We start from the raw sequence: 24,158 nt of genomic DNA on the forward strand, positions 1-24,158 counted from the left end.
TGCTGAGGGGCTTTTGTCTATCTTAGGCTTTCCACACAGCTAAGGACCCTGATGATGCTGATTGCCTAAGGGAGGTGTGAGAGGGATCAGTCCTTGTAGCCTTTCTGCTCCGAGTTTCAACATCATCATTATTCTCTTTCCTGCAACATGAGTCCTTTGTGAGTGTGGAGAAGGGAATTCAGGTGTTAAAGTGGAAGCTTCCTTTCCCAGCCACCAAGGGACAAGGGGTTTTGTTCCTTATCTTAGCCACTAAGATTTCAATGTCCCTGTTCATCAGTGACTATGCCCTCCTCTTCCACTCCCTACATGTCATCATCCCAGCCATCTTAGGCAAAGAGTAGAAGGAAACAGTATTTCAAAATATGGCAATCAGGAGCATTCACTCTGTCGGCCTGAACCCCAATCTCTATCTCCAATGTTTGTCTCCCTGATAACTGATTAGCGAAGGTTAGTTTGGGTAAGTTAAACATGAACTTTTGGTCAGTATTCTTCTGCTGGTGCATCTGGTGGGAGTTGACAAATGCTGTAGAATCTGTGCAGCCTTTGTTCTTGACTCCCCCCATTCTAGTTATACTGCTGCCCCTTTGGGAGAAATGTGTTGCTTCTTTCGGAATGTTGGGAACATCTCCGATTCTGCTCCCAACACCTTACCCTGTCTGAGGAATGTGTAATGATGAAACTGAAGTAAGATAGGCTGTGCATACCCCGAGATGATGCTAATATAAATGAATCAGCTTCCAGGTAGAAACAGCAACAATTCCAGCAGGTAGCACATATTTTCCAGTGTAACCTTAGTTCCTGTCCTTGATGGTGGCTGAGGTATCATAAATTAAAATGGTTACCAGTGTCTTAGAGCAGATAAAAATATAGGTGATTTGCCAGACCTGTTAGGTAACTCTTAGCATATCAGGTTTCCAGGGCCAGTCTATCCCTCTCAACTCAGGCTTGTTCAGATCACTGTGCACATTGGCTAAAAAAAGCTCTGTAGCTGCTGGTACTAGTTATAAAATCATAGGACTGGAAGAGACCTCGAGAGGTCTTCTAGCCCAGTCCCCTGCACTCATGGCAGGACTAAGTATTCTCTAGACCATTCCTGACAGGTGTTTGTCTAACCTGCTCAAAAAATCTCCAATGACTGAGATTCCACAACCTCCCTAGACAATTTATTCCACCCTGACAATTATGAAGCTTTTCCCTAATGTCCAACCTAATAGTTGGACATTAGGAAAAATAGTTAGTCTCTGCCATCTGTTTATCTTTTTTTTTTTTCTCACAGGCAGCAGGCAGTGTCCTGTTTAGCTGGAAGTTAGCTGGGCTTTTTTCTTCAGATTATTTTGTAACTCACCTCACATTTAAACAAATCAAAAGATCATTTGTATGGGTGATGGCAGATATTTGTTTGCTGGTACATGGAATCTGCATGACAAACGTTAAGATTGAATTTTTCATGAAGGAAAACAACAAACTAAAACAAGCCTGATGGGACTCAGATAATGAATTTCACTGATAAGTGAATGACATTATCACTCTTAGCAAAAATGGAATGCGAATGGATAAGCCTGCTAATGGAATCATGTTGTCTTAGTGATGGAATGTCAATACATGAAATCTCCTAATCAGTAATATCAGCCATTTTTTTGTAAAGAACGAGTCACCCCTTGATCCCATTAACTGTCTATGAAGCTATTTCAGATCTAAGATTTAATGAATTTATTGCATTGAAACTACCTAATTAAGACTTATAATGATAGTTAGATTTGAGTGCCGATTATACCTGACACAAATTCTAAACTTGCCCTGAGACCAAAGGAAATCATTAGTTCAGAGGGAACCAAATTTAAAATCAATGTAGCTTCAGAATCACAACTTTGTTGTTTAAAAAAGGGTAAATCAAAATACCATGTTACAGTAAGCATCTGCTCTTGCCATTGTGGTGCTGCTGGGACTGTCTGCATTTCACTCCTAGCATACCTATATTTTCAGAGATACAGTAGAACCTCAGAGTTAGGAACACCTCGGGAATGGAGCTTATTCATACCTCTGAAATGTTTGTAACTCTGAACAAAACATGGCTGTTCTTTCAAAAGTATACAATTGAACATGGACTTAATATAACTTTGAAACTTTACTCTGCAGAAGAAAAATTCTGTTTTCCCTTTTTTTTTTTTGTAGTTTACATTTAACACAGTACTGTACTGTATTGCCTTTTTTTTTTTTTTTTTTTTGGTCTCTGCTGCTGCCTGATTGTGTACTTCCAGATCCAAATGAGGTGTGTGGTTGACTGGTCAGTTTGTAACTCTGGTGTTCATAACTTTGAGGTTCTACTGTATATCAAATTTCCCTCTTTATCTTTCTACATTTAAACGGAGACGGGAAAACAAAAGAAAGGTGGAAATTGTTTAGGGGACAAGTTTGATAGAAATAATTTAATAGAGGAATACTTTTTGGTACATCCATGCACAGAATACTGTTTTTCAGCTCACTGGCCTGTGCCTGAAATAGCTGAGATGCTAAGGTCTTGAAAGAAAGTGTGCCATCTTTGCATTATTTTTCCATTATGATGACTTTCCACCATACTTAATTTATAGTCATATTTAGTATTACACACAAAACATTTTTCAGAGTAACAGCCGTGTTAGTCTGTATTCGCAAAAAGAAAAGGAGTACTTGTGGCACCTTAAAGACTAACCAATTTATTTGAGCATGAGCTTTCGTGAGCTACAGCTCACTTCATCGGATGCATACCGTGGAAACTGCAGCAGACTTTATATACACGCAGAGAATATGAAACAATACCTCCTCCCACCCCACTGTCCTGCTGGTAATAGCTTATCTAAAGCGATCATCAAGTTGGGCCATTTCCAGCACAAATCCAGGTTTTCTCACCCTCCACCCCCCCACACAAATTCACTCTCCTGCTGGTGATAGCCCATCCAAAGTGACAACTCTCTACACAATGTGCATGATAATCAAGTTGGGCCATTTCCTGCACAAATCCAAGTTCTCTCACCCCCTCACCCCCCTCCCAAAAACCACACACACAAACTCACTCTCCTGCTGGTAATAGCTCATCCAAAGTGACCACTCTCCCTACAATGTGCATGATAATCAAGGTGGGCCATTTCCAGCACAAATCCAGGTTTTCTCACCCCCCCACCCCCATACACACACAAACTCACTCTCCTGCTGGTAATAGCTCATCCAAACTGACCACTCTCCAAGTTTAAATCCAAGTTAAACCAGAACATCTGGGAGGGGGAGGGGTAGGAAAAAACAAGGGGAAATAGGCTACCTTGCATAATGACTTAGCCACTCCCAGTCTCTATTTAAGCCTAAATTAATAGTATCCAATTTACAAATGAATTCCAATTCCGCAGTTTCTCGCTGGAGTCTGGATTTGAAGTTTTTTTGTTTTAAGATAGCGACCTTCATGTCTGTGATTGCGTGACCAGAGAGATTGAAGTGTTCTCCGACTGGTTTATGAATGTTATAATTCTTGACATCTGATTTGTGTCCATTTATTCTTTTACGTAGAGACTGTCCAGTTTGACCAATGTACATGGCAGAGGGGCATTGCTGGCACATGATGGCATATATCACATTGGTGGATGTGCAGGTGAACGAGCTCTGATAGTGTGGCTGATGTTATTAGGCCCTGTGATGGTGTCCCCTGAATAGATATGTGGGCACAGTTGGCAACGGGCTTTGTTGCAAGGATAAGTTCCTGGGTTAGTGGTTCTTTTGTGTGGTATGTGGTTGTTGGTGAGTATTTGCTTCAGGTTGCGGGGCTGTCTGTAGGCAAGGAAAACCACACACACAAACTCACTCTCCTGCTGGTAATAGCTCATCCAGATGTTCTGGTTTAACTTGGATTTAAACTTGGAGTCTGCTGCAGTTTCCACGGTATGCATCCGATGAAGTGAGCTGTAGCTCACGAAAGCTCATGCTCAGATAAATTGGTTAGTCTCTAAGGTGCCACAAGTACACAAAACATTGGTTCTAATGCAACAGTTATATTGTGAAATTTTGCACTCAAAAATTAAGGCATCCCAAAAGTAAAGGTAAAACACTCATCTTTTATTTTGCTGTCTTCTGCATATACACAATATGGTCTCTTTGCTATTTTAGGTAGAGGCCACTCTATCTAGTAATATGGTCTCATTAATATTTTGAAGTATTGGTTGTCAGACATAATATATGAGGACATTATCATGATACAATTACAATATACAGTGGACCCGATCTACTTCATCTTATAAATTCAGGTTCAGACTGTGACATTTACTCATTGGTCCATATTGAAGGTGAATGACGCCTCACCATTCCAGGGAGAGTGCGGAGACAGTTTGTCACATAAGAAGCACAGTACCTTCCATAGTTCTCCAGCATTAAGTTGAGAGTGTGCAAGGGTTCAGATGTTGCCACAGTCTCCCACTTGTGCCTCCAGATACCTCTGCAGGTTGGTGCAGAGGAAGGGGGTACTGTAGCAGTGCTTTTTCCATCCCCGCAGAAGCACAAAGGTAGAACTGCCCCGGCATTTTCCTGAACAGGGGGCCTTAAATTATTTTTAGTGTTTATATAGTGATGAGGAGTCTGGCTGCCTGTATCATGTCCTCCTCCCTGCATACCCACAAAAGGGACAGAGAATCAGCCCACAATTTATTAATACAATCTAGAATTTCTTATGGGCTATCCACTATATCATGCTGCTTCTTCTATTCTGAGTCACACTTCTTAGGAGTGAAGATAGAATAAGCTCTGAATTTCCTGGCATTTATGTAAAAACTAAAACATAGAATTATTTTAACATAGTTTGCTTTGGTGTTTATATGAGAAAAAACACTTGGGAAGCAAGTTCATGTCAGACATAACAATGAGAAGATATGGGGCTTTTATGGGTTTTTTAAAATTTGTCTTACAGCATGCAGTTATCTTCAGCAAACCCCAGCATGTCTGTTTAGGATGGGAGTGAGGAATATAACAGATCTCATAAGGTTTAATATTTCTAGGAGAAATTACAGTGTGAATATAAATGTACATGTATATTTAAAATTAAAGACCAAATCTTAGGTAAATACTACCTAACATATTTTATTTTAAAATGAATAAATAAAACAAATATCTTTATTTTTCAGTTCTCTTATTTTATTAGTTAATTACTCTGTTGGATATTTGTGGGCCTATTTGATTTTGATTTGATCACCATTGAAGTAAGAAGTCCAAGGGGAATACTTTGATGAGTTATTGTTTCTCTATAATTTTATGAGCTCATATGCACAAGGTGGTTCTCCATAGTTATTTTGTGGAAAGTTTTCCAAAGATATTCCAGTAAGTTCCTAAACATGCAAGAGAATAAGAGCATCTCACAGTCATGGGCAGCAAGGCCCAAATTGGTTTGATTACTTACAAATGCAGCACAATCTGTTTTAATTAAATGAGTCACAGTACATCTATTTTTGTCCCAGTCACACAGTTAGTATCATGTATGGTGTTCTCTAAGACCTTGCAACAATGTTCTTTCTTTTCATTACAAAGTACTCATATAATTTGTCTCATTTACACAACAGAAACAATATATTTTAGAACTGATAATATTGAGAAAAATAGGTTGTCAGTCTTAGACCCTGGTCCTGCAAAGACTTAAGCATGTACTCCGTTTGCACACACTCAGTAGCCTAAATGAAATCAGTGAGTCTACTCACAGAGCAAAAAGTTAGTCCATGCATAAGTTTTGATCAGAATCTTTAAGAGTGAATTTAACATAGCAGAAAAGACTCAGGAACAAGACTACTTTCTGGGATGTTATATGCACTTTGTTCAGTACCGGCTAGGATGAAATGTGACTACATGGCGTGCTAGTGAGTATTGGAAGAAGAGTTACTTTTATGGATCACTGGCAATCCTTTTTAAGTCTGATGGCAATAGTAATAGTATGGGATAAGTTCAGAAAAGATCAGTAGCCTTGTAAGCACTTTAAAGTCAGGCTGAGTGGGATGAGGGGACAGAAGGTGAGGAGAAGACATGCATCTTCTCTGGGAATTAAAGGGAGAAAGAGTAGATAACATAAAAACAGAGACATTGATTTAATGTTGCATATGCTGAGCGGGATTTGGTCTCCAGGACCCAAAGTACCAACAATTGTCCTCAGTGGTTTTGTCTGGTTCTTATATTTTAGGAAATGCCTTCTTTCCATACTTTTCATTAAACAAAATGCTCTGAATCACAATGCTTTCCTATTTTGGTCTGGCAAGGGTGTATTTTCTTGAGTATTTTGGAATACTATTTTAATACTATGTAACCCCTAAATGGACTTCGTATTGTAACTTTTTAGCAGAGATATTTATGTTGGTTGATGTGTTGGTTTATAGCTTATGAATCTTTTCTTGTTTGCTAATTAGATGATGTGGCAACTGCCTAGAGTATTTCTTTTAAGAGTATAATTACTGTAGTTTATTTAACAAGGTGTGTAAATACGGAAATACAGAGGGAAGCACCATATTTTCAGTCACACTTTAAACTGAGATGAATTATTAGGTAAAAGAGCGATAAAGAAGAAATACAATAGCTGCCATCCATTTTGCATCCACAGATAAGGTAACCTCAGGGTATATTTATTATTGTTTATTAATGATACATGGATCAAGCCCCAGCTACATTAAAGACGGAATTTCAATTTGTGAACTACCATGAGAGCTGTGCTTCTCTGGGACAATGTAGATCACAAAGCTGAGAAGGTAGCATGTCTGAGCTGGGGACAAAGCAGTCTCAGTTGAGGGGATCAGCCTATGGAACCATCTTCCAGAGGAGATCAGGGTGATCCAGAGTCTGGCCATCTGAAGGAAATGCTGCAAAACCTTCCTCTTTGAAAAGGCCCTTCCATTATAAGAATGACACTCCAAAACTGAACACACACTCTTCTCTGCTAAAGAAGTGAATTAATAAAATGTAAACAATCATAACAAAAGCTCCATTTTCCAGAAGAATTTCTACCCTAAACAGGGAGAAGTTTAGCAGAAACTCCATGAAATTTACTGGAGACTTAGCTATTGCTGTAGATTTTACATGGAAGGTATTCCAATACTGCAGTTGCAGTAGTTTAACATTTTTGTATAGAGGTGTGTGTCTGTCTGTATTTGAATTATAGTAGCACCTACAGGCCCCAGCCATGACTGGGGCCCCATTCTTCCAGACACTGTGAAAACATATAGTAAGTAGATCTGTTAAAAATTGTGGGGTTTTTCACAAAAAAAATGTTTTCATTCAAAATTTTGTGTGAAAATTTTCATTTTTCTCACTTAGAATGTTACTTTCTCTTACTTTAAACTTTTTTATTTTCCTCTAACTGTTCTAGTGAGGTAGGTTGAGAGAGAGATGTGCTATAAATGAAAAAAATCATGTTTCCCCATTTTTTATTTCAATAATTTTAAAAGCAAAAAAAAAAAAAATTTGACAAAACCCCATTTTTAAATTGAAAAAAATATCATTGCAACTTTTTTTGATGAGGACAGATGTTACAATCTCAAATGACACAACAAGGATAGGAAAGAAAACAGAAATGAGGTGACTTGTCCAAGGTAACATAGCAGGTCCATAATAGAGCTTAGACTAGAAGCTCAAAGCTTTGATTCTCAGTCTAGTTTCCTGTCCACTAGATCATGCTGCCTCTTAAATATTTTCAGTATTCCCTGTAATTTCCTAAACTTACTATAGGAAATACTGAAAATTCTTAAGATAAGTACTTTAACTATCTAAGGCAATTAATAAACTTTTAAGGATGACCACTGCAGAAATGTATATACAAACCTATTCCTTTTTAAGGTATTGGGTGTTTTCAGTTTCTGTTCACTCACTCTCAGTTTCAGCTTGTTTTTTTCCTCTGGGGGAGTGGAATGGTACTTTGCATTATTCAGTCTTAATCCATCCAGAAGATTAAAGTAGCTATTTGTTGGGTTCTTATGGGAACCCTATTCAATACTGAACCAGGAAGGATGATGACATACCTGCTGTGGATGATGATGAGGGTTCAGTCAAGACAACAGTAAGAAGGTCCTCAAGACTCATAAAGAAATGCAGACTAACCCTATATCAATAAAAAAGGGTAATAATAAGCAGTCTTTAAACACATACTGTAGAAAGCAAACAACAGCAACAAAAAGAAAACATTGATCAGCATGAGTAGAAATCAGAGGTTAAGGGGATTAAGTTTACTATGCAAAGGTCTTAAACATTTTCACTTAGTTATTTCAGCAAGGTGATACTGTTCAGTCCCTGGAATGCCTTTTCCTTAGAGAGAAAACTGCCTTTGACAAAAGAAGAAAAGGAGTACTTGTGGCACCTTAGAGACTAACGAATTTATTTGAGCATAAGCTTACATGAGCTACAGCTCACTTCATTGGATGCATGCAGTGGAAAATACAGTAAGGGGATTTAATATACACAAAGAACATGAAACAATGGGTGTTACCATACACACTCTAATGAGAGCGATCAGGTAAGGTAAGCTATTACCAGCAGGAGAGGAAAAAAACCCTTTTGTACTGATAATCAAGGGTAATCCAGAACCAATAATATACTATATCCATATGAAACACACAATTTCTGAAACAAGTAGCGAAAGAAACAGGAAAGTTCTCTGTGAGGATTTTAAGATTAGCACATTAATGGCAAAGAAGTTTATCACTACAGAACTGCAGAGTGCCTAATATTGTTGTGATTCCTGTATTTCAAAAATGAACAAGAAAGGGGGCTAAGGAATTTGTATATTTGTGAACTGTGTCTGGGTAAGATATTAGAACCTAATGCCCGGTTCCACAGACTTCTACAGGTTTGGATAAGCATTAAGGAAACACTGGCAAAACAGTTTGGTTAAAAGAAATACAGAGTTGAACCTCGACTCAAAATGTGAGTTAGATCTGCCCCTGTGAGAGCCATATCTGGAGATGTTGTTATAATATTTTATTACATTTCTAAACTTATTGTAATAGGGTATGTCTGCACAGCACACTCCTTTTGGTGGTGTGTAGAGTGCTTACATAGCTAGCTCCCATAGCACAGGTGTAAGTAACACTGTAGACGGTGAGGCACTGTTTAGGTGAGTAAACTGGGGATATATACCTGTCATAAATATAAAGGGAAGGGTAACCACATTTCTGTATACAGTGCTATAAAATCCCTCCTGGTCCAGAGGCAAAATCCTTTCACCTGTAAAGGGTTAAGAAGCTAAGGTAACAACCTCACTGGCACCTGACCCAAAATGACCAATGAGGGGACAAGATACTTTCAAATTTGGAAGGGGGAGGGGAGTTTTTTGTCTGTCTGTCTGTCTGTCTGTGTGATACCTTTGCCGGGAACAGATCAAGGATGCAAGCTCTTCAACTCTTGTGAAGTTAGTAAATAATCTAGCTGGACAATGCATTAGGTTTTTCTTTGTTTTGGCTTGTAAATTCGCTGTGCTGGAGGAAATGTGTATTCCTGTTTTTGTGTCTTTTTGTAATTTAAGGTTTTGCCTAGAGGGATTCTCTATGTTTTGAATCTGACTGCCTGTGAGATTATCTTCCATTCTGATCTTACAGAGTTGTTCTCTTATCTTTTTTTGTTCTTCTAATACAATTCTTCTTTTAAGAACTGGATTGATTTTTCATTGTTCTTAAGATCCAAGGGTCTGGGTCTGTGTTCGCCTGTACAAATTGGTGAGGATATTATTGTCAAGCCTTCCCCAGAAAAGGGGGTGTAGGGCTTAGGGGAATATTTTGGGGGAATAGGACTCCAAGTGGTCTTTTCCCTGTTCTTTGTCTAAAACACTTGGTGGTGGCAGCGTTTTACCTAATCCAAGGGCAAAGACTTTGTGTCTTGGGGAAGTTTTAACCTACACTGGTAGAAATAAGCTTAGGGGGTCTTTCATGTGGGTCCCCACATCTGTACCCTAGAGTTCAGAGTGGGGAGGGAACCCTGATAGTACCCTACACAGCTTTCTACTAGCCCAAGCTATGCCTCCCTTTCTACTTTTCCCTCCAGTGGGGAAAGGCTCCTATAGTTTCCCACTGTGAACTGGCAGCTGCCCACTGCAGAAGTCTTTCTTTGCAGTGGGAAAAGGCTCTGGCAGCTCCCTGCTACAAGAGCCTTTCACTGACACATGTAGCTACATACTGCAGCATGGACACAGCCTGCTTTTCAGCAAAATCTACCAGAGCTGGTATTTACTCAAAAGCAGTATGACTGGGAGTCATTAAACTGAAAACCTCTGTAATGACTATAGCCTCGCTCTTGTAAAATGATCCATCTGGCCAAAAAAGGTCTGCCTGTATGGATCACTTTGCAGGATTAGACCTATGTACGCAACCGTGGGAATGGGTAATAAAAGAGAACACTGCTTCAATGTTCATGTATATTTGCACCAGTAAAACACATAGTTTGGCTCAGCAACATCTAATGCAGATCAAGAGTGTACCCAAGCCTGTTTGGAAATTGGCCAAAACAAAAACCAAAAAAATCTGATGAGAACAGGGTTTACTGCAATTTTCCAGTGTCCTCCTGTCTAAGTCAGTCAATTTCTTATGGAACTTTAGTATTTCCAGGGCGAGTTTAGATGAATAAAGAGGGTACATGTGGACGCGTGCTTATGTAAAAATCTCTGTTCCTTTTTGAATCTCAGATTTCAGTGGGAGAGAAGTCTATGGGAGTTAACAGTATCTGACTAAATCACTTTATTAATTGTCATTGAATGAGCAATAGAAGTAGTAGAAGAGAATAAATATTTGCATTTGTATTTATATTACAATTAGGGCTGTTGATTAATTTCAGTTAAGTCATGCAATTAACTAAAAAAAATTAATTGCAATTAATGGCACTGCTAAACAATAGAATATCAATTGAAATTTATTAATTTTGTGGATGTTTTTCTACATATTCAAATATATTGATTTCACTTTCAACACGGAATACAAAGTGTACAATGCTCACTTTATATTCTTTTATATTACAAAAATTTGTACTGTAAAAATGACAAATCAAAGAAAAAGTATTTTTCACTTCACCTCATACAAGTACTGTAGTGCAATCTCATGAAATTGCAACTAACAAATATAGATTTTTTGTTACATAACTGCACTCAAAAACAAAACAATGTAAAACTTTAGCGCCTAAAAGTCCACTCAGTCCTACTTCTTGTTCACCTAAGACAAACAAGTTTGCTTACATTTACAGGTTAATGCTGCTCGCTTCTTCTTTACAATGTCACCTGATAGTGAGAACAGACATTCGCATGGCACTTTTGTAGCTGGCATTGTAAGGTATTTATGTGCCAGATATGGTAAACATTCGGATGCTCCTTCATGCTTTGGCCACCATGCCTGAGGACATGCTTCCATGCTGATGGCGCTCATTAAAAATATAGTGTTAACCAATTTTGTGACTGAACTCGTTGGGGGAGAATTGTATGTCTCCTGCTCAATTTTACCCAAATTCTGCCATATATTTAATGTTACAGCAGTCTCAGATGATGACCCAGCACATGGTGTTCGTTTTAAGAACACTTTCACTGCAGAGTTCACAAAACGCAAAGAAGGTACGAATATGAGGTTCCTAAAGCTAGCTACAGCACTCAAACCGAGATTTAAGAATCTGAAGAACCTTCCAAAATCTGATCAGGATGGGGTGTGGAGCATGTTTTCAGATGTCTTAAGAGAACAACACTCCAAAGTGGAAACTACAGAACCCGAACCACTGAAAAAGAAAATAAACCTTCTGCTGATGGCATTTGACTCAGATGATGAAAATGAACATGCTTTGGTCCGCACTACTTTGGATCGTCATCGAGCAGAACCCATCATCAGCATGGGCACATGTCTTCTGGAATGGTGATTGAAGCATCAAGGGACATATGAATCTTGTTTGTCTGAACGATTGGCTGAACAAGAAGTAGGACTGAGTGGACTTGTACATACTAAAGTTTTACATTGTTTTATTTTTGAATGCAGGGTATTTTGGATATAATTCTACATTTGTAAGTTCAACTTTCATGATAATACTTGTATTAGGTAAATTGAAAAATACTATTTCTTTTGTTTTTATAGTGCAAATACTTGTAATAAAAATAAATATAAAGTGATCACTATACACTTTGTAGTGTGTGCTGTAATTGAAATGAATATATTTGAAAATGTTGAAAGAGCCAAAAATATTTAGATAAATGGTATTCTATTATTGTTTAAAGCGTGATTAATCCTGATTAATTTTTGTAATCGCTTGATAGCCCTAATTACAATATATTATTTCCGGGAGGAAAAGGACCTAGGCAAAGACCTTTAAAGTAATAGATGGCCATGTTTAAGATTTAAGGTGGTTAGTAATGGTACAATAGAGTTGCCAAGGAAGGGAAGTGTTAAAATTCTGACCCCTGCATAACTAGCAATCTATACTGTGAGGAATGTTGTCTGTGTGCAGTCCTCAATAGTTAGCAATGCTCTGTCAATTCTACATAATATATCACTAAGCTGATATTATGTACAAGTCATGGATCTAGGGTTTTACTTTTAGGTATGTACTGTCTCTAAAGAGAATCACTTTTATGTTTTTTAAACTCCCATTCTCCCAATTCTGATACTCCTTCCATGGTTTAGTACACCTTACTCAACACATGTAAGGGTAGCATGATTGAGTCCGTTATTAGTAACTCACACTGCTGTTAGTCTGCACTGAACAACTCTAATCCCAGAAAGAAAAGTAGGGTTTATCTATGGATCACATGTTGCTTGTAGTATGCCTTACTGAGCATCCATAATACTTACAATTTCAACCAGAGGTATAAAAATGACAGAGGAACTTATTCTTCCAAGGCAAAATACAAGTAACTTCCATTAAACGCTGAAATTATTAAATGTGTCTATGGAGATAAGCTGGTCAGAAAATTAAAAAAAAAATCTTCTTGAAAAAAAATCAGAATATCACACTTGTTTCTATTTTGCAGGTTTTAAAAGAGACACAGTGTATTGAAAACGTTATCAAAACAGTTATTGAAGTGTTTCATTTACCAAAAGTCACGTTCTCTGTAAAGGAAAAAATTCTCCCCAATATGCATCAGAAAACTTATTTTAGCATTTAGATATTTCTATATCTGCATATTTTCCTGTAGGCTTGTGCCCTTATCTTCTCTTGCAGTATGTTAAGGGAGAATGATATGAACCAAGCTATTTGACACCTTGCCAGCCTGGAGGAGGAAAGCCAGGAGAGGGGAGGCCTTAACTTTTAAGGATCAACCTCAATATGTGGAGCTCCAGTTGTATATTAACCAGCTGATGTTTGCACTCATGGATGTGTGTGGGTTTTTTTTTTTTCTTGTTTTGCTAGTTTGTTTATTTCAATGCAGTTTCTGCTTTCAAATAAATTAGAAAATGATAAAGTTTATCAAGTATTACTTTAAGAAGCTTCCAGGGAAGTAATGCCCTGTACAATGTAGCATAGCAGTCTTTGGATTTCATCCAACTCTATTGATTTTTTTAAAAATAGCACTGTAAATCACAAACTGTTTTATGTTGTTTGGAAGCTTGGAATCCAGGGCATGACATGGGGAGCAAGAGATAGTAGCACCACTTAGTCAAAACAAAAAACTAACTTCATTTTTCGTTTAGAAAAATGCTTGAATTCTAGTGAGCCTTGTGAAACTTAACAAGTTTTGCTCAGTCCTGGCTATGTCTTTAGGCCCAGGTTCTTTAACCACTGAGATATTCAGAATGATTCCTACAAGACTGGAAATTACTACTTACACCGCAGATAAAATTAAATGTCCTTGGTTTTTCTAATTCTATGTTTTGCAGTGTCTTTGAGAACCATTAGCAAGAAATCTCATGAGAGGCCACGTTACTGTAAATTTTCTTAACTGTTTTCTAGACCACAGATTCAGAGGAGCATCAAAACTGTTGAGTGCTTAGCTGAACCAAACTCCCAAATCTCTGAGATTTGTTTGTTATTTGTTAAAATAATAAAATATTGACAACCATTTTTTTCACAAATATTGTTTTTGATGCTATCATAATTCTCAATTTTACTATCCACAGAGAGTGAAGAGGTGTACCAACGCCAGGTGCTGTCTATTTCCTGTATCGTCTTTGGCATAGTCATAGTGGGCATGCTCTGTGCTGCGTTCTACTTCAAAACAAAGTAAGAGCCTTCATCTTTCATGTTTGTTGTCTAGTCTGTCTTATTCCATGGCTTTCCAGCATGTTATAAACTGGTAATGTCTCTAAAGAGAGTCCAGAACAGCAAGTTTCTCCATGGTGATCTCAGAAGGCCCTGTATCCGGGTCTACACACAAAATTAGGCTTTACAAGTGCTACATGTTCTTTTTTCCAATATCAGTAAAGAACAAACTTTGTCTCCCTTGAAGTAGCAGGAAATGCTCTCTTCCTTGAATTTTCAGTATTAAGATGTTTATAGCAATATTCTGATTTCAGTTACACCAATGTAAATCTAGTGCAATATTATAGGGTAATAAATGTTTTGTCCTTTTGGAGAAGAAAAAAGGTTAATCATACTGCCTCCTTTTGTGATTCATTTAATCTCCCTTCCCTTCACTCCCCTTCTGTTTCTGTCAGCTGGAAACAAGGAGCATAATTAGCAGACATATACAGCTACATCTTCGCAGCCCACCAACAAGTGTCGATAGATCACGAGCATTCTGTGGACAATAGTTTGTGAACAGTTCATCTAACTAAATAACATAGTAACAAGCAAGAAAATATATAAAAGTAGCCTATACAATGTCCATCCCTGCTAATAAAATGCTTTCCAAACAGCTGTATTCTCTTTTCCATTGTTTAATTTTTTTCTCTCCTCCCCTCTCGACCATCATCTTTTAATATTGTTTGTTGTGTGTCTAATTTAAGTTGTAACCACCTCAGAGCATGTACCTGGATGCTTATCTAAACCTCTTGTGTTTTCAAAATCTCATCAAAACTGCCTCCTTTATGATGTTTTGTCATTTCTGTTTTCAGATGAAATCAGGAAGTGCACAAGCATTGTATGAAAATAGAAAAAATAATAATAGTAAAGATTAATAAAGGTTTTTCAAACCTCAAGAAAGTTTTGGTTTGAGTTTCAGGTGAAGGCTGAGGTTGGTTCAAATTTCATCAAAGCCCATTCACTCTGATTTGCTACCTTAATTTTTCCAAAGTACGCCTTGAACCCAAAGTCTGAATGTAGTGTTGGTCAGATGGATATAGTGGGAGAAGAAATGGAACTTTTCTCTCCCAGCTCCTCTTTTCATATGGAACTTTTTCCTAGTGAAAATTGTGAGTGCATGTAGCTTTGCCATAGAAAGCAAGGTTTAGCTCGTATTTCAGATCTGCAAGGAATTGCCATCCCTCCAAGGTGGGATTGAGAATTCAGCTCAATCATGGAATGGATGCTGAGCGAAAGAGGAATTAAATGCTGAGTTGGAAGGACATACATACAGCCAATGGGAACAATGAAAGAAACATGCCTCGCTCCTCAAAAAACAAAACAAAACACATAAACAGTTAGTTAACTGTGTGTGTGCCCCTTTGCAGCACTGTGGAAGGATGGTGAGAATCTAGATCAGACAGCACTCCAATCCATTACAGTTCATGGGGAAGGGCGGGGATGGTGACTTATGTGTGGGAGCTGTGGTTGTTACAGTTTGTCCACAGACTTGCGAATCTGAATCATGATTCAGGGGATTGGGAAGGGCAAAGCTGGGATGGGGAAGGAACAGGTGTCTGTGCCTGGATCTGGGATCTGAAGTTTGGAGAGAATTGGGAAGATGGAATAGTACTGTTACTGCTGATTGCAGGTGAATGAACTTAATTCTTCGTTGGTGTCCAGAGCAAGTTGCTCCAGTGGGGCCCTTATATACCTTACATGGAATTTGTTGTTGTAAATCCTATGTAAATGGTGTGTCTATCTACAGTCTCATTTCCCAGAGGCCTTATACACCACACAAACAAACCAAGCCCACCAGCCAGAGTGCCATCCCTAATTCCCCAAAGACCTGGTCAGAGTTGGAGAAGCTGGATGGAGCCCTGTATGTTTTGGAGTCCTTGCAGAGTGTTGTCCAAACTCTTCCCTTGATGGCTGGAAGCACTGTGGATTTGACTCCTTCCTCCAAAACCAGCATATCCTGGAGGATCCACTCTAGCTACAGGGACATATACATGGAAGCAGCCAACACCCTGATTCTTCACTTCCTGTGGATCTGTTCTTACTCCCTGGTCGCCTGGCTCTGTTGAAGTCACACTGTCAGCTTCACCTCCATTAGTGGTAACCCAAGGGACCCCCTCCTCTGAAAGGGTCATTCCCAGACACAGCAGAGGCGCTCCCTTGTTTTGCCCTCCCCACACATTCAGAGCCCTAGGACCATATATCATTATATGTAGGGTAATATTTAGATTTAAATATGGCATGTCCAAAAAATTAAAATGTCCCTAAAAGTTAGAGAATTTCTGATCTGACCTGAAGAAGAGCTCTGTGAAGCTCAATAGTTTGTCTCTTTTACCAATAGAAGTAGGTCTTATAAAAAGATACTACCTCACCTCTTATGTCTCAGAGAATCTCTGATAGTGTTAGAAAAAATAATATTTCCTTGAATAAAATCTAGAGTTACTTAACCTGACTATTACACAGTTCCTGCTGCTGGCCTCATATGATATTTCTCCATGTATTTTCAATATAGATATTTAAAAACAAAACAAAATCTTTAAAATACATTGCCAGAAGAATTAAAGGACTCTCATTTGCCAATCTGTCCTTCCAAGTCTTCATTTGGGGGTTATCAGAGAAGTATTTTAAGGGTTAAACATAGAGGGAGACTACTGCAAACAGAACCTGGACTGTTCTGTAGCATTTTGATTTGTAAGGACACTAATGATTTGAATGATCATTTCTTACGGAAGGGCAGAAATAACAGCAGTTTATACCGTCTATTAGCAGAACATCTGAAAAATAGAAAGAAGACCCATTTGTTTTGCAAATAAAAACTTAAAAATAAATATTTTAATTGTCTAATGACTTTTAAGTAGTAACCAACCAAGGCCAGCTGTTTCTGGGTTTTATAATTTCTAGTACATCTTACAACTTGTTACTGGAATTTAATATACACAAACCCATAATTAACTCTAGGTTCCATATCCATAAAATAGGATGAAAATGTCAAATAGTAGAGAATTTTTGATTGGTGAATAAGCTTTAGACTCTCAATTAAGTTTATTCCAAATGTTAAATGTTACAAGAGCTTAGCTGAATATCCCTGTGTGTTTAGATAACTGAGAGTGAAGAAACATGGCCATACAGAAAGAAAGCACCAGATTTTCTTTCTTTCTCTCTCTGTAAATATAAAAATGAAAATTTTATTATTTTTGTTTATTATTATTACAATTATATGTTTTTATCCAAAAGTTTAATCATATTGTGCTACTTTTGGTAAGTGGTTTGGCTATCATTATTTAGGTCACATTTTATATGATTATAAATATATGAGTATATTTATAAATAGTTTATAAAAAGTTAACAAATCATATTGATGTTTTAATAAATGGTTTATTGATGGTTATAGAGTCCAACAAGCGAGTAGGTGACCCTGACCCTGGCTTGTAAGAAATTGAAATGCTTGTCCATTGGAATATGTTGATTCATCAAAATCCAAATCATTTGTAGGAAAGGGTTGGTTTTCATGAAAATTCTGTTTTGAAATTTTTTTGAAAAAAAAATTCAAAATCATTGGACCATCCCATTTTGATGTTATCAAAATTAAAAACTTCCATTTTTTTGGTTCAATACAACTTTTTGTTTGGGAAATGAAGTAAAAGAAAAACAAATGAAAAAGGTCAAAATAGAAATGAAACATTTAGAATTGATCAAAACATTATGATTGATCCGGTCTGAATTTTTTTCAGATTTTCAGTTTGTAAAAAAGATTGAGATTTCAACTTTTCATCCCATTTGGGATGGTAAAAATGTCAAAGTCTCAAAAATTCTCACTGTATGGGAAACCCAGGTTTATAACCTCTTCTACTAATGAGCTTAAATTACCTACCACACATACTACTCACATTTGTAAAATGTTTATAGTGTCTGTTAATAAATTTTTAACCCTTTGTACGCTATTTAAAACTGAACCTTTAATGTAAAGTGTTGGCATCCGAGGGCACTGAGTACTAGATTTGTGGAACATTTTCGAAATGTGATGGAGTTTTTCATTGAAACATCATATTTCAACACAAAAAGGGAAGAAAATCGTATTTCCTCCCCTCTGGGTTTTCTATTTCAGTTCAGCACCTTACTGAAAATACTTAGCTTCTTCCAAATTTGGGGTTACAGTCAGCTGCTGTCACAAAGCTATTGCTGGTGTGAAGGATGGTTCTTGCTCTTAGACAGGCTTGGTCTACACTTAAACATTATGTCAACTTAGCCACGACTGTCAGGGATGTGGAAAAACACACCCCTGACTAACACAGCTGTGCTGACAAAACCCCAGTGTAGACGCAGCTCTGTTGATGGAAGAGAGCTTCTGTTAATGTTGCTAACATTGTTGGGGGAGGTGATGTTCCTACACTGGCAGAAAAAAACTCCTTCTGTTGGTGTCAACTGCATCTGCACAAGGGGCCTATGCCGGCATAGCTGTCTCAATGTAGGCGTTGTAAGGCCACCCATAGAATGCTGCCTGCAGCTGTGTATACTATTTTCTGTAGCAAAAAAAAAAAATGTAATTAGTTTTTATGGGTAATTTAAAGTCTGATGGAGTCACTCTGTAGCTTATCAAGACTGAATGAACACTCGCAGAGATAAAAGGCCAAATGTGTCCAGCTAATAATCATTGCCCAGCTGGGCTGTCTGCATTCGAAAGATAAAAGAAATATTTAAAATGCAGATTATTGCATTCCATCCTCAGTGATGTACTGACTTTTAGGACTCAGATTGATGGTACAGTATGGCACTAGATGTAGAAATTCAGTAATAAAATCTGTAATTGTATGCTGAACATTGCTTGTCATTATGGCTCAGCTAGTAGCGTCCTGCATCTCTAGCACATAGGGTTGTAAGTTTAAGTCCCACCCAAGAGTTTGTCTTGTTGCCAGTTGGGCTCATACCCAGTGCTTTTCCTGGGTGTATGGGGAAAACTGGACTGTTAAAGTCATTAAACCAGGATCAAATCTATAATGCTTTTCAGGTAAAAGTCAAAGATCCTATAGCAGTTTTCATAATAAATCGGCAGTAGCAGTGGTTTCTTGGCCAAAAATCTCTGCTACAAATGAAAACATGTTCTTCAGTCTTTCAAAGCTATTTGTGAGCTATGTTGAATGCACAGTGGATGTCTATTTTTTAAAAAAATACTACAATACCAGTATCTAGTTTAATATTATCATGCAGTATTATAATATACTTTTATACATTTATATACATTTAAAATCAGGATCCGTTTTCTTCCCTGCTTTAAACTTAATTGGATAATGTTTGCTGCATTGAAATATATGGAGACACTGGTAGATTAACTACCAGATTGACATGTTTGTTAATCCACTAGGAGCTATCTGATTTTAATTACCTAAAGTTCTTAGAATCACTGATGAAAGACAAGATGAGGCGGGGGCTGGGGGTGAGGGAGCATGGCTATAAGAGTATCATAGTTATTGTAATGGAGAAAACAAGTGCATTTCTATACAAACTGTATTTCTGCCTGCAGGAAACAAACTAAACAAATTCAGGAACAGCTGAAAGAGTCAGAGAATGGGAAAACCTATAGCCTTAATGCTTCCAGCATGATGGCAAAATCAGAAACCATGGCACAAAGCCGAGTCCAGCTGCAAAATGTAAGTAATTTTGCCAACTGCAATACTTAATTGTCTGGCTGAGTTTGTGGTGTCGATAGCATCAGACTTGCATATTGCTATTACTGTGAACCTTAGTTCACACCCATGATTGGTAGAAGAATGGGGAAAAGATATTTTAGTTTACTTTCAACTGATTTTAAACTGTTAGGTATAATGTATTAAGAATCAAATTGTTCGGCATATGAAGATTTTATGGATTTGTTGTTGTAAACTCCAGTTTCTAAATAATTCCAAAAGCTGGAACTAATGTATGCATGTAGGCCAAATAAAAAAAATAGAAAGATGATGCTCCAATGAAGAAACTCCAGATCATTCTGTGAACTTGACCTTAGATGAAATAATATTAGACCACAACCAAAAGAGGTTAGTTGTCCATAAATAGGATTGTACATAGCTATCATCTGAATCCAGTGACATGTAATTTTACATGCAATCCCACAAGCATCAGATATATAAAACAAACAAAGATTGAAACAAGGAAATCATGTGTGGTAAATCCCAAAGTATTTATCTTCCATTCCTAGTCACTTTCCAAAGGATGTCTTCCCCCTTCCTCCCCCCCCCCCCCCGCCCACTTCCCACAAATCGCACACTATTAGTACTGTCCACTTTTAATAAGCAAAGATATGCGAAGAAAGGAACAAAGACATTGGAATAAGGGAACAAAGACCCTGCTAGCATACCCAGAATTACAGCATAATGGGCAATCACATGAGATGCATTAAAGCCTCTCCAAATGCTTAAATCTTTTGGAGTTTGTATTTTATTTGTGAATCTAAGAAATCGTCATACAAAATGCAATTTACACTCTGCTGAACAGATGTACCAAGACAATGAAATGTAAAACCCATAAATGAGAATCCTATCTCTCTCTCAAATACTGTTAAGATTCATTTTACCATAGTAGTGGATTTGTTTCTTTTTCTTTGTGATAGATGAAAGAAACAATAGGCTTTCATCATGGATCACAATTCAGTATTCAATAAATTAAGGTTACCTCTTAACCTCTCACCTTCCACATCCGTTCCAGCTGAGGGTTTGTCAGACCTTATAAGATTTGCGGGGTTTTAGTCTAGCCAGATTCCCCCCCCCAAAACTGAGATGCAGCAGGAAATAGGGAAGAACATTTGTACCTCTGAGTCAATATTAAAACAATGTTAAAACAACCCTCCCCACAGGTTGCTAAGCTCATACTGTAGCCTCATCCATGCTTTGGCTGAAACTTGTTTGCTGAACTGGTTCAAAGGCCTGATCCAAAGCCCAGTGAAGTCAATGGAAATCTTTTCAGTGACCTCCATGGACTTTGAATAAGGTCCTAAAATATGGGTCCAGATTCATCAATACACTCTAGTTGTTTTTGTGTTGCCTGGGTGATACAGAGCACCAATTCAACATCTAAGCACCTGTCTCATAATTGTGAATATGATGCTCATTTTTAACCAGTTCGTGCTAACTTACTTCATATATAGTTTGGCTAAGCAGAGGAGATAGGATCAACTTTGTTTAGATTAAGTTAGCCTTAAACAATATAAAACTGTTTAGAACCAGTGCAGCAAATGCAGATTGAATACAAGTCTAGACAGAACCTCCATTGCTGAAGGGAGGACTTTTGGGTGATCACACAATGTGCATTAAAGATATGGCTCCTTTTTTGTGCAGAGTAGTGCCAGTAAACTGACCTACTTCCAACTCATGATACCTATCAAATTTCCTCCTGGTTTAATTTCATCTGGTTCAGTTACTCTTCACTTTTCCCCTTCTTCTTCTTCTTGAGTCCTTGTCACAGAAGTGTGCACAAGCAATGTCTCTTTGTATTGCTTCATTGAGGTCTTCATACAGGTCTCCCCAAAGAATTGGCAAATGAGCAGGTGTTCCATGGTATGCATCTTGCATATATTCCTGTCATTAGAGTGCACCCCATTTGATATATTAGTCTTTGATCTGCTAGTTTGCCTGTGCAAGCAGTTCAGGCAGCACCTCGTTGACCAGTCTGTACTGGCCTTTCTGGAAAGATCCTCTTGGGGTTCCAGATCTATTTCAGTGCATCCTACAATGCATAGTCTTTCATTCCATAACCTCATCGTGCCTTGCCAGCTGTCGTATCCAAAGGCACAACATTGGTTATAAAATTCTTTCACAATTTAAGTCATTTGATTATTCCTGTGTGACAATATAATGGATGCCTTGGATCTTCCATCTCCTGTGATCTTTCCCTTTGGCTTGCTACCTTCCTCCTGATATCAGGTGGTTCAATGACAGCCAGTAAGTACAGGCTGTCCTTTGGTGTTCGCTTTAGACATCCTATTATTCCATGACAACTATCATTTAAAACAGGGTCTAATTTCTTAGAATGGACAGATCATTCCTACACTGGACAGGCATACTGTACTATGGAGTAGCATAAGGCAATAGCCGTGGTTGGCAAAGTAGTTGGACTGGCTCCCCACTTTGAGGTAACCAACTTTCAGAGGTTGTTGTTATGGATGATAACTTTCCCTTTCGTCTTCTCTACATGGACTTTGAAGGAAAGTGTCCAGGCCAATGTCGCCACTAGGGTTTCATCCCCGGTGATGTTTAATTTCCTCTTGGCTTCTCGATGGCAAAGATGTGTCTTGGTCGGGTTGACACGAAACCATTTCTTATTCCCCCTAACAAAAGCTAGAGTGAAGGTTGCTGATTCAGAATAGCTATCATCTGTGTTTCCAGCACATTAGCAGGTGAAGTGAAGTTTGTAAAGTGTTTTTTGTGATCCTTTGCTCGAACATATGCTGTATACACCAGGTCTCGAATATTACTATGTATATTGTCTCTTTCCCTTTGTTTTTAATTCAGTCAAATATATTTTGCTACAACTTCGTAAATAATTATTTAGTGTCTTTTGAGCATTTGATAAACACACCATAAGCTTCACTAATGTCCTATTCTATTGTTGTCATAATAATGCTTAATATGTCCCTTATAATGGTCATGATGGCTGAAGTGGTAGTTTGAGGATTGCAGTTTTGGGGGATTTGAAATAATAAACAATAACAATGGTTTTCAGCCAAAGTTTGCTTACCAGACAGCGCTGTTCAGAATGGTGAATACCAATTATGGTAATTAACACACAGTTTTCCAGATCTTGTGCTGCTGGCAGGGAGATGTTCTAGCCTTGCTTTTAATGCATTTTCCCTTTGGGAGCAAGGACATTAAGGAAGAAAAAAATAGAATGACCTTGCACGGTTAAGGATGTAGCATAACATTGCGGGGTAATCATGGTTTCTATTGTTGGAAAGACTTAGTGCAGGAAGGCACTTCATTAAATATTCATAAACCATTACAGTAAAACGACAATGACAAAAAAAGACTTTCAAACTTGTTCCAAAACTGGGAAAGTGCAAAATATCAACTCTTAGGGGGCAAATCCTGCCTCCTCCTCAAAAGCTGTAATGGGGTTCTGGTGTGAAAGGACTGGGAACAGGACACTGATGGGGAGGCAGAGCATTCCCGTGAGGAAACAGAAGTATATTCAGCAGTATTTCAGTCACTGAGCTGTAGTAATCTCCATGGAACTTTGCCTCAGCAGCTCACAATCTGTTGATGATGGGAAGGATTCCACACCCAGCCCAGAAACTTCTCTCCAGGACCCAGCTCAGCTGGTTAGACGGGGCGCTAGGCTGAGCATTTGGCCCCCTAAGTGCATATTGTTGCCCTGATCCTTCTCCCGTTGAAGTCAAAGGCAAAAGTCAAAGTGACTTCAATGGGAGTATGATGAAGCCTGTGCCATGGCAAAAGATGGATGATGAAGATCCACCCTCCTTCAAAAAATTAGAAGTGCTTACATGGCATCCCTGAGAATTGTTCATTGGGGATACTTAGCAACTACTGAACCCTGTTAACTGACAATGGGGCAACCTCAAAAGGCTTGGATATTTGATTTTCACATGTCCCCCAAAAGTGTGCTTCTATAAATCTTTGAAGTCTTCTCCTTGCCTACCTCTTTGAGTGGATCCCAAAAATCTACCTCCCTCTTTCCTACCTCACCCAGCTCTTCCTCTCTTCCCTCCCAGCAAATGCTCCCAGACTTAACTCCTCCTTCTCTAAACTGGGTCTCGTGACTCCAAATTTTATACCCAGATTATTTTCCCTCCTGTTCTCTGTAATAGTTGTGAAATGGGTACGGTAGACACTGTTTGTGTAAGGATTATGAGTTTAATAAAGTCAAATGGCTGTGGTATTTCAGGCCACTGTTAAACATCTGCCGCCTGCTAAACTAGAGATTGGTACATTTCATTCGTGGGTAAAGTGAACCCAATGCACAGATTCTTCCAGACATTCTAT

The 24,158-nt window shown here is 38.1% G+C and overlaps 1 protein-coding gene across 2 annotated transcripts in view; it reads left to right on the forward strand.

Annotated features, from left to right (window-relative positions):
* NRG3 (neuregulin 3) overlaps positions 1–24,158 on the forward strand; it is a 910,532-nt gene that overhangs the window by 850,427 nt on the left and 35,947 nt on the right. For both annotated transcript variants that reach the window (XM_084635085.1, XM_084635086.1), the window contains exons 5-6: positions 14,052–14,154; positions 19,691–19,817. In XM_084635085.1, coding sequence (XP_084491211.1) covers positions 14,052–14,154; positions 19,691–19,817 — 230 coding nt within the window. The remainder of the gene's footprint in view (positions 1–14,051; positions 14,155–19,690; positions 19,818–24,158) is intronic.

The sequence above is a fragment of the Lepidochelys olivacea genome (genome assembly GCF_965140295.1).
Source record: "Lepidochelys olivacea isolate rLepOli2 genome assembly, chromosome: 7".
Classification (NCBI taxonomy): domain Eukaryota; kingdom Metazoa; phylum Chordata; order Testudines; family Cheloniidae; genus Lepidochelys; species Lepidochelys olivacea.